General features: G+C 34.5%; 1 protein-coding gene across 1 annotated transcript; it reads right to left on the bottom strand.

Moving 5' to 3' along the window:
• Positions 1–5975: 5975 nt before the first annotated feature.
• LOC140449474 (uncharacterized) lies at positions 5976–8204 on the bottom strand. Its single transcript, XM_072542655.1, has 2 exons — positions 6126–8204; positions 5976–6061 (listed from the first exon to the last, which is right to left on the bottom strand). The coding sequence occupies exon 1, from the start codon at positions 8202–8204 to the stop codon at positions 7065–7067; it is 1140 nt and encodes a 379-aa protein (XP_072398756.1). The 3' UTR covers positions 5976–6061; positions 6126–7064.
• Between the last annotated feature and the right edge of the window lie 4304 nt (positions 8205–12508).

The following is a 12508-nucleotide window of genomic DNA, read 5'->3' as shown; positions in this document are numbered from 1 at the left end:
TGGTGTCATGGCTCCTTTAGCACGATATTATGATATGGCATTAGAAAAGTTTCTTAATAACAACCCAGGCAGAGTGGTAACAGCTTTCCAAATCTCTAACATTTTTGGTGAGGCTTTCTTACAAGCTGCAACACCTTTGACTGCTATTAACGCTTTTAAAAAATGTGGGATAGTACCTTATGATCCCAATATATTTACAGACCTCGATTTTGCACCATCTGCTACGACTGAAAGAGATTTGGAGAATAATAGTCTACCAGTGTCAAGTCAAGATGAGGCAATTCCTTCAACTTTAACTGCAGAGCCTCACTTAAGTCAAGATGAGGTAATTGCTTCAACCTCAGTTGCAAAGCTTCATACTGGTAACGATTTTCAATTGACAATTTCCCCTGCACACAATAGAGCAACAACTTCATTTGGAGCAAACAGCCCTAAAGACATTCGTCCTCTGCCAAAGAGAAGTAAATTAATGGAACCAAAGAGGAAATCCAAAAAAGGTAAAACGGCTGTACTGACATCTAGTCCGTATAAGCTAGAATTAGAACTTGAAATAAACACGAAGGAGGCAATAGAAACAATGAAAAAGGAAAAAGCTAAGAAAAAAATAAATGATGATAAGCACGAAGATAGTGAAAGAAGTAACAAAAAAATAAAAGTTTGTCCTTCCAAAGATGGTAAGGGAAAGAAAAAAAAATAAATGTAACCATCAAGTACAAGATGATGGCAATGGTGAAGATGCTGAATGTTTTTACTGTAACGAGTGGTTCTCCTCATCAGCCAATGAAGAAGGATGGGTACGTTGCTCGGCCTGTCTGAAATGGGCTCATGAAGCATGTGCGGGAATAGATCCAGAAGATGATGAAGAATTTCAGTGTGAATTTTGTATTTCTGAATAAATATAACATGTGTCTATTTTTACTAATGTTCTGTTACCGGTTTTCTAAGTATTTTTAATAAAAAAATTCTTTTTACTTGATTTTATTTACCAAACATAGCCATTAGATAATGAAATAGTGTGACTTTCCTCAGTAGTTCACATTGCCCCACCCTATGGGGCAATGTGAACTTTTGACATATAGTCAGTTGTCATTTTTTTGTTGAAAATACGTTAAATAAATTATGTTTCAATTGCAACTAAATGACAGTTAAATGTTTAATGAACGTCCCTAATTAATTAAACAAAACAAAATCATTTCTGGTTTAACAGTATGTGCATATCTTCCTTAGATGGTTCACAATGCCCCATCCTCCCCTACAAGCAGCAGACCGGAAAATGCTCACAATCCCTTACGCCTTATTGAAAGACATTTTCCTTCAATTTACCCCAAAAGGCCTGAAAATAATAAATCTGTTGTCAAGCGGTGTGTTGTTTGTGCAAAGTAGAATAAAAGAAGAGAAACAGCCTATAATTGTGAATCATGCAACGTAGCACTATGTGTTATAGGATGCTTTGAACGGTATCATACAGTACTAAAATTTTAATTTTTTTGTGTATTTTTTTTTATTAATAAAATATATTTTGATTTTGATTTGCGTCTCAAAACTTATTTATTTCCCTAAATATACTTAAAATAATACTAAAAAATATAACATATTTTTTTTCTTATTAATAATATATATTTCGATTTTGATTTTCTTCTCAAAAATTATTTATTTCCATAAATATACTTAAAATAATACTAAAAAATATAACATAATTTTGTTTCTTATTATTAAAATTATATTTTGATTTGCTTCTCAAAAATGATTTATCTCCATATTTCATATATAAAATAATACTAAAAAATATAATATCTAAAACCGCGTTTGTGGACCAAAGCCGAATAAACTCGCAAGCACGTCGGCTACGGTCCAGCGAGCACAACCGCCTGAAATCGGTGCGGTCCTAAAAAGGTTAATTGTTAATAATAGGAAAGATGCATATCTGGAATATAAAAATACCACGAATTACGAAAATTATCTCAAATTCAAGCATATTCAGGCCAAACCTAATTTACTTTAAAAAAAAAAACAACAATTATGCTGGAAAAATTTTATTAATAAATTAAATAAAAATACCGCAATATCAAAAATTTGGAATTTATAAAAAAAATATCTACAAAAACTCAACTTTTAAAAAACATCCTATATCTGAAGAACTAATAAACCAAATTTTTGATATTGTAGCACCTAGTTTTGTGCCAAATATGCTTGAAGGACCGAAAGAGAACACTGTCAGCCACTATATGGATGCATCTTTTGATACAACGGAATTTGAAGCTGCAATTAAGACCTCTAGATGTACTGACCCGGGTAAGGATTTTGTTACATATGACATTATTAAAAATCTCCCCCAAGTTGCTAAAGAATTTATAATAAATATATACAATGATTGGTGGGTGAATGTAAACTATATCGAGCAACTTAAACAAATTACCGTTTGTTTAATTTTAAAACCAACTAAAGATAAAAATATGTCTTCCTCTTATCGCCCTATATCTTTAATGTCATGTATAACTAAAACATTTGAAAGAATGATAAAAACAAGACTGGAGTGGTACATAGCGTATAACAATATTTTACCTAATACTCAATACGGTTTTAGAAGGAGATATGGTACTTTGGATGCAGTACCGTAAAACGGGGTGAATAGAAACAGTGGGGTGAATAGAAACAAAACTTTATTTATATTATGTAATTTATTTCGTACATAACTATGGATAAATAGTGGCAACCATTATTTTTTTATGTTGCTACACTTTAGGCTAAAAGGAAAATAATGTTTTGTTTGGTTGGCAGCACTGGTTCCCGTTTGTTTGTCTTGTTGACATTTACCAGGCGATTCTTGTGTTTTTTTATCCACTTAGAACTTTCCAGGTAAGTCAGAATACGTAGTGTTCTTAAAAGTAAATAGCTGCACAAAACATAGTTTAATTATCCGTACAAAAGATTACGGCTTACTTTAAGCTTTAGCTTTAACGGTACTATTTCAAAAACTATTCATATTTTTTAGGTTATGTTTTCAGAATTTATGGGGTGAATAGAAACACATAATTTTTACTGTTTCTATTCACCCCACAAGAAAATTGTAATACTAAATCACATTTATACTAGATAAAATACATATCGTGTGTTATATATTTATGTTAGACACTTAAATGGCATAGCTGTTTTGTTTCAGGGCCCTGTAAAATGCCAAGAAAGTACAAACCGGTGGTTGGAGGGGGCTATAAAAAGCACGATCCAAAAATAATCGAAAATGCACTTTCTGACATACAGAAGGGACTAAGCCTTCGGAAGTCTGCTGAGAAACATGGTTTGCATTATATATCGGCACTTCAAAACAGGCCTCAATGTAAGGAAACATGGTGGTCAGACAGCTTTATCTCTCGAAGAAGAACAACTGTTTGTTGAAAGGCTGAAGGTATGTGGCGAATGGGGCTATCCTATTGACACTTTAACTCTACGACTCCTTATAAAAGATTTCTTAGACCGAAGAGGGAAAGAAGTTAAGAGGTTTAAAGATAACCTTCCTGGCCGTGACTTTGTTGAATCATTTTTAAAACGTCATAAGGATTAAATGGCCGTGAGAATGTGTCAGAATATTAAACGATCGAGAGCTGGTGTGACACCAGAAACAATTAACAACTATTTTGATGAACTGACAAATGAATTAAAGGATATGTCCTTATATAATATTGTTAACTATGATGAGACGAACCTAAGTGATGACCCTGGTAAACGAAAGGTCATTACACGTAGAGGGACAAAATATCCAGAAAGTATCATAAACTCATCAAAGGCATCTACGTCTGTGATGTTTGCAGCCGCTGCTGATGGCACTATTTTACCCCCTTACGTAGTCTATAAGGCATTGCACTTGTACCAAAGCTGGACAGAAGCTGGGCCAAAAAACGCCAGGTACAACCGAACAAAGTCTGGCTGGTTTGATTCCTTCTGCTTCGAAGATTGGGTACTGACAGTTGCTCTTCCATACCTGAAAAAACAAACGGGTCGAAAATTTCTGATTGGGGACAATTTGTCTTTTATTTATCAGTTGAATCTGTGAAGTTGTGTAAAGACAATGCTATCAATTTTATTTTTCTCCCAGCTAACTCCACCCATCTGACACAACCTCTGGACGTGGCATTTTTTCGGCCAATGTTATTGAAAAAGTTGTGTGATTCATTGAAGAAAGAAAATGTGATCGCCGGTTTTAAGAAGTGCGGTATAGCGCCTCTAAATAGGAACAAAGTGCTGTCTATGCTTCCACAAATTATTGATGAAGAGAAAAACCAAAATCCCGAAAACATTCAGAAGAACCACGAAGCTGTTGACAATAGTTTCAAAGAGCTCCTTCATAGTCTTAGAGAAGATCAGACTCCTAAGATAAGGAAAAAGAGAACCAAAGTTAATGTGAAACCCGGCAAAAGTATCAGTGTTGAGGACTTTGGCGACGACGATGAGAACTTAAATCCCCAAACTTCACGTGCTAGTGACCAAAACTCATGTTCCTCCAAACAGGTTCAGCCAAATAAAAGCCGAAAGCGTGTGGAGTTATCATCAGAAGATGAAGATGACTTTTCAGTGCAGGATACTGACTCTTCCGATGCCCCTGATCTAGATGAAAGTACTGACAAGGCCTCAGGCGAAAACCTCGTCATCAATGAAGATGACTACATGTTAGTTAAAGTTTATGGTAAAAAAAAACCATCTTTTAGATGTTATATATGCAAGGTTAGTATAGTTTAAACAGGATCCTATTGTGCTATCCCGTGGGAACTTTGTTGCTAAAATATAAAACCCATTTTTTTGGTTCCTAATATTTTTGTAATGCAAAATCACTTGGTCGTCCAAAAATCGTAGCGGGAGGGGAGTGGTGGGGAGCCTTACAAAAAAAATTTTTTTTTCATCGTTTTTCGGATGTACAATATCCGAGAATTCATTCGTCAAATTTGCATACCCATCTGGACATTAGAAATATATTTTTTTTATTTTTAAAAATACGTCATACCATTATTGTATACGGAGCGCCTTCATACAAAATCACTTGCCCTGAAAACCAATATTTTTAAAATCGTTTACCTCGCTCTACCTCGAAAAACATTGGGTTTAGCAAAAAATTGGTTTCTATAAACGTTATAGACCAAAAATCAGAGAACATAAGGGTTTTTTTTAGAATTTTGATTGGATAATTAGTTTAAGAAAAAATTAAATAAATCGAACGGCATGTCACGACGGACAGTGCTGAACGCAGAAATGCGAGGAAGGGTGAGATTCCTATGCCGTAGTCAACCGCAAATCGACTCTACTGATGGCGATGTTGTTATGGTCGTTTTTTCATTGTGATGGTGATTTTAAGGAGGATGAATACTCTAGCGTAAATAGTGACTTCTTTGTTGTCAGATTATTAAAACTTTTAGAATACTGTAATAAGTATTTAATACTTAAGTGATAGTAGTATTTATATTATCATAATAGGTATTGTTGTATATCTTTAAGGTTGTAAACTTATTATTATTATTAAATTATTAATATTATCCAGATTTAGCCATACGGCTCGCACTCCCTTAAAGGAGAAAATTCACTCATCTCCGATACTTACGATATCAAAAGGATTGAGCTCTGGTGGGACTCTTTCCGTGTTATCGAGCCCTAGGTGACTTGGTATGTAGGGGTATCCCGTATCCCCAAAAATGTTCTTACAGATTACAGTTCTTATAGTTGTTATAAAGCTTACTAAGGAGGTTAAAGTGGTTAAATTTCAAAAGCTTGGGATATACACATCTAAAATGGCACCGCTTTTCCTTGGCAATAAATTTCTGATTCAAGAACAAAGGATAGTAATAAAAACAATTAAATCTATGTACTTACCTATTTCTTACTTACTAGATATCTTATGTTAGTTATCTTATTCTAAGTCAGACTCTTCAGTATTCTCAGAAGAACTAACATCTTCTACGGGTAAAATTGTTTCACGTATATCACCTTTGTTGGCCACATTTCACCTGGGCCATACATTTACAAGAACCAATGCATTTGATCTGTTTCCTTTTACACGAGCATTGGGACCCTGTACAATCTGAAAATTATAAAAAAAAGCTAATATAATTATTCTTCACATAAAAAGGCAAAAGTTGACTCACCTTTTTTGCATTTACAACTATTCAGAATATATGTATCTTTCGGCAACTTGGGTTCCGTGCTTAAAACTGGTACTAGCTCTCCATTTTCTTTACTCCAGTCACTTAGCAACGGATTCGGCAGAGATGGTCTTGGTGTCGCACTACATAGCCATATTTTCGTCTGGAAGTGTACACGAAGGCAGTGTTGCCTCAGACTGTCTAAAGTAGGAGGCAGTTTATGAATAGTATTCGTAGTAGCCAAAATACCTCTTAGAGTATTAATACACTTAATATTTTTGTTAGGTGTATAAAGAAGAATAACAAATTTAACAATATCATCGAAAACTTCTTTGCTCAAATATTCTTCACTTCCCACTCTAGATAGGAGGCTATAATTTGATAGAAATACCTTCCAACATGTTTTCTTCCCAAGAGTTGCAAACTGGCTAGTGGTATCACAACCAGTGAGGGCATGAAAGGCTGGTAAATATTTCCTTAGGGAGTGATCCATAGAGAGTTCGTGGATACCTATAAATCTTTCGTTGTCCTTTGTTCCAACCCTCATCCAAACTTCTGGAGTTAAAAGGTCTTTAAAATGGGCCAGGAGTACCAACACATCGGTACCTTTACAGTCGACTATACATCTTGTATATCCCTCCATTTTTGCTGACAGAATGTGTAATATTATTCTGGTATCGGCCTCTTCATGTGATGAGACTAATATTTCAGAATTCAAACCAAAATTTGTTTTGTAATTTAAAACGTCGTAAAATCCTCCGCTGGTTACGAAGTGAGCGGTACAATTTGTTAAGGAATATTCAACTAGCTGATTGCTCACGAAGTGTGTAAGCTGGTTTTTGTTAAAAACTAAATTAATAAATGAATTCCATTTTTGAGGTAATACTGTATCCGGACCTTCAATTGATCGTTGTATTGATTCATTTTTGGTGTGCATCTCTTTTATCTCGTGCAGTTTTTTATGGAAGATTCTTCGTAGTGATCCAAAACAAAATCGATCCTTTTAGCGCTGTAGGGGTTCTTGAACACTATTGATTTTAAAATTCTTGCATAGTCGTCAAATGTTTTGGCATTGGATGGTTTGCCAACTGCTTGAATCAAACTCATACCATCAAAAATGTGACACGTTTTGTGATTTTGTAACGGTAATAGTAGATATTTAGACGTAACTGTAAACTGTTCTATTATAGAACCTAAGGCAGATTTATTTGATGGTACCGACAAAACTCCTGCAGGTGCAAGTGACATTGAATAAGCTGTCAATTCATGTTTGAAAACATCCTCATAATTTATGTCTCTTCCAATTGCCCCGGCTGCTAGTATTTTTTGCAAAAACTCTTGCCCAGCTTGAACGATTTTCTTCTTTTCAGCGACAGTTTTATAGGTACCTGCACGACGAAGTGTTGGAAGATTATTCTTCTTAATAGGTTTGAAAAAATTGGGAGCTCCAACAGTATCAAGAAACTTTGCTAAGCCCTCTTCTCCAATTTTTTGTATATTTAATAACGATGTTTGAACATTCGGCGATGCAATCTCATTAGTTGAAATTACGAGAAGACGATCTTCGCTTTTGGAGAAAACATTAAATCGTAAAAACTCATCATGCAGTTTTTGTACAGAATCTTGATCAATTTTCATTCGTTTCTTTCCACCTTCTACGTTTTGACTTGATGAGTGGTTGCTTAGGTCTAATGATGCACGAAATTCATCTACCATCATGCCAATCATGTTGTAGCTTAAAAACCATTCATCTAATTTTGTGCTGTTTTTGGTCAATCCCACGATTCCTCCTGCATCTTTTGAGGTTTTATTTATGTGTTCTAAAGCTTGATCTACAGATAGTTGGTTAAAGTTTCCGTTCAAACGTTTTACAACAAAATTTCCTCTCATAAATTCTTCATGAACTTCTAGAGCTTCCTCATGAAGTTTGTACATGTCCATCAAATATATTGTTCCCCAACGAGAATAGTTTACATGGTCAAATGCGAAGAAGTAAGGCAGCATTTTTCGAAAACTAGACAAATGTATTTCCCAGTTTCCGCTTCTTTCAGCAAACTGAAATTCTAATAGAATATCTACCATTTCCAAGTATGCATTCCAGTATTTACCCGTGGCAGTTTGAGCTGCAATGAATTCTGGAAACTCTGGCAAAAGTTCATGAGTTCCAAGTTGAGATTTTATCGGACAGTTGCATAACGTCTTCTTTTCTCCTGAGAGTATCGATGATTTCCGATGCACAAAGATGAATTAAATTAATATAATGTACAGAAGGACTGCCACACTCTAAAAGCCACTTTTTATAAAGATTTATTATTAATCTTGACAGAGCTTCGTACGTCAACTTATGGGCTCGTATAGCTTTATTGTATTTTTTTCCAGATAAAATACCATCAATTGTGAGTAGTCCACTTTTTGTCCCCAGATCTAGGGAAAAACTGTTCCGGCCTTATGGAGAATAGGGCAAATTTCCCCAGCCCCGTATCTCAAATTTCCCCAGATTCCGACCGCAAACTCGGCAGTTTTTAATCAAAGTATTATTTACTAAATAAATAAAAAATTCTACCATGTGTAGGACTCGAACCCGCGACCCATACGTTCGTGACTAGACGCCCAGACTACTAGGCCAATCGGTCATTTGAATTATGTAGGCTTCAATAGGTATAAAAAAAGTATTTATCAAAGATGGTCATGACGAAGCAACCCGTGTACAAACCGCAGAGGATAATGCAAAAGCGAATAGTTTGACGATATGAATATTGCAATTATATTTTTAAACTTGTGTGTTAAATATGAAACGCCGCAAACTCAAAGTACGATAAAGAGAAACTAGTTTTAACAAAAACAGTTTTTAGTTGTAAAGAATTATGTTTTGAATCGAGTATCTAATTCGATTATTTACAAATTAGTAAAGATTAGGTTAAATATCAGTGTCGCAGAAAACAGCAAAAGTTCTGTGGTATTGTAAGCGTAATATAAACAAATAGTTCATAATAACCCAATGTACATATTCGGAATGCAATAATTTATTTATTTATGAAAAGTAGAAAATTATAGGTGACGTGTTATTTAAGAAAGAGTTCAAAATAAATCGTAATAACTAAAGTAAATAATATACTTAATGGTAAAAGTTACGATCTATACATCTGTGAGGGTGTTTTAAAAAATTCAGCCATAGCGGCAAAGGTTCCAGTAACAGGTCATGCTCTTTTAAAATTTTCAAATGCAGCGCAAAGAATCCATTAGTGACAGACAATTCACACCTTTCCATGCCTAAAACTGAAGTGTCTTGTGAGCAAGACTCAGTATGTATATTCTCAAAATACAATATTTCCAAAAAAGACAAATAATTGTAACGCATAAACACATAATGCAATTTTTCGGTGATTGTTTTCAGAAACGAAAAAAATAGTTAGCGATCTAATGAATTTAGGTTTAAATAAAAGACATCCCTACAAGAGAAACTAATTTAAAAATTAGTAAAATTATTATAAGAATACGCCAGGATGGGGTAAGGAAAAGGGAAACAGGTCCAGGAAATGGATCATGGGTATACCCGCCATCCAACCCGTGCCAGATAAACCGACACTACAGCATCTCGTTCAGTATAGGGTAAAGTAAGTGGTTCTAAAAACAGGACATAAAACGCTTACACACGCCTTGGTTTTAACAAAGATACATAGAGTATTAAAATTCATTTTCAGTATTGATTAAGCAGCGATACAAAAAAAGAATACGACAGGTAGGCTCTAAAGCAGAATGACATTTCAATAAACGTATATTACCTAAAAAAAGATAAACATTTTACGACCCTCTTAACTTATTTGACAAAAGAAAAGAAGGATAAACATGTGAATCTGCTTCTTGTTCAAGATAAATACGATGATGATACCGAAGGTCCTATTAGATGCCATTATGTATGGATAAAAAATCTATCTCGCCTATTATCAAAACAGTTAAGTAATATAAATGGAACAAAATATGTCTGTAATGCCTGCCTCCATTACTTTGGATCACAGGAAACATTAGATAAACATACAATAGACTGCTTAAAACAAAATGAGACTGTTATCAAAATGCCTGAAGCGATCCATAAAATGCTTAGATTTAAGAATTACATGAATAAGATTAATTCCACTATTTGTTGGTAATGGCCGGTTTCTCGATATTTTGAATTATATCCCGACGCCTTTGTATGGTTTCCGAAAACATTTGGCTTAAAAGAGTTGAAGAAGGGGTATTTTGCTCACTTTTTAATACTCCTGAAAACCAAGATTATATAGGTACTTTACCAGATAAGTCTTATTACGGACCCAATACCATGAAGCCCAAACAAAGGGAAGAGTTTCTAAAAAGGTACGAAGAACATAAAAACACCGAGTTTGATTTACAGAAGGAATTACACGCTTACTTTGACTCAGATGCTCCTCGCCCTCCTTTAAAGTAACGTCTATTAATTTATCTATTCTGTAAACATAAACGTCTGTTAGTATAAATATCAGTATTCATTAAAATTTACTTACTTTTCGTTACTGTCTAAACCATCAAGCCTGAAACAAAAGCCGCATTATATTATACATATTGCAACACGTTTAATACTTACTCATACAAAGACGCCTCGCCAAAAATATCCAGGATGGCTCTGTAAATCAATAAAACAATAATTCTATAAGTAATAAAATGTGGTATATACATACTCTTCAGCAGATGTCTCCTCTTGCTCCTCGCCCTCCTTTAAAGTAACGTCTATTAATTTATCTATTCTGTAAACATAAACGTCTGTTAGTATAAATATCAGTATTCATTAAAATTTACTTACTTTTCGTTACTGTCTAAACCATCAAGCCTGAAACAAAAGCCGCATTATATTATACATATTGCAACACGTTTAATACTTACTCATACAAAGACGCCTCGCCAAAAATATCCAGGATGGCTCTGTAAATCAATAAAACAATAATTCTATAAGTAATAAAATGTGGTATATACATACTCTTCAGCAGATGTCTCCTCTTGCTCCTCGCCCTCCTTTAAAGTAACGTCTATTAATTTATCTATTCTGTAAACATAAACGTCTGTTAGTATAAATATCAGTATTCATTAAAATTTACTTACTCTTCGTTACTGTCTAAACCATCAAGCCTGAAACAAAAGCCGCCCTCAAAGGCAGAGAAAAAGCTGACCAAGCCGTAAAAAAGGTAAAAGGCGTACCTTCTCCGACAGACTATGGAAATCTAGAGTAACGGTGGCCAAACAGCGAGTTCTTCTCTTAAATTCAACTCTAACAATCTTGAAAGCATCACTTGAAATGGTGATGAATGGTTATGAATATGCAACTACAAAAACTATTAGATATACTACATCCATAAAACCTTATAAATAACATCAAAAAACAACACGACAGTATGGTAAGGAGAAAGGAGCAATGGTAAAGGAGACAGGAAAACAGGTATTCCCACCAACCACCCGTGCCAGTTAAACCGACACTGCAACATCTCGTACAAAAATAGGTAAAATAGGGTAACAAATGTCCAGCAAAATAAGTGTACAATTTCTGTATAGACGCTAAAAAAAGCGTCGCTAAAGGTCAAATATTTCGTACAATGATATTTAAAGAATACCCGCCACAAAAATAGTTATAAACATGAAAATAGGGCTACATATTAGAAAGAGTATAAGCATAACACTACATATAGAAAGTAATACCATTCTACACGAAGTAGGTAAATACTTTTTTTTATACATGTGTAGAAATTGTAACCAATTTGTACAAACCCCTCCTTTGGCTGATTTTTTCATCATATAGCACTGATGGTTAGCTGTTTCTACAAATTGGTTACAATTTCTACACATAGAATAGCCGCACTCATGTCGATGTTCCCTCTTACAAATTTTATTACAAGTGGTGCATTTAAATATAACCTTGCATATCTCTGTATGGTTTTCCAGACATTCAATGTTGTAGCAATAACGGTTACAGTCGCCGCAAAGAATTTTGTTTTGCGTAAGCAAGTCGTGTTCTGACTGCTTGCAGATTGTACACAGCGGTGCTTTCTTGCACTTGTGTTTGCTTTGATAAGGTGTATCGCATTTCTCGCAATAAAATTTGGTGCCGTACAACCCTTTCAACCTGTTGATTACATCGAAGTGGTTACCGTTTTTATATAGATAAATTTTGTTTGTTTGTTCGGGGCCTTCGTATATGATTGTGTTGAAATTTTCAGCGCAAATTATCTTTATTTGTACATCCAGTAGTTCTTCGACCTGTTTAAAATCGGTCAGCGTGAAACCTTCGATATAACAACCACCCAACAGATTGCAAAGCTTTTCTGCCAAAACAGTCTGTAATTTTCGACCTATACGTATGTTATGAACATCACTTTTGATCA

Source organism: Diabrotica undecimpunctata, chromosome 9 (genome assembly GCF_040954645.1).
Source record: "Diabrotica undecimpunctata isolate CICGRU chromosome 9, icDiaUnde3, whole genome shotgun sequence".
In the NCBI taxonomy this organism is placed as follows: Eukaryota; Metazoa; Arthropoda; class Insecta; order Coleoptera; family Chrysomelidae; genus Diabrotica; species Diabrotica undecimpunctata.
The sequence above is the reverse complement of the archived record's forward strand: the minus strand, read 5'-3'. Positions and strand labels throughout refer to the sequence as shown.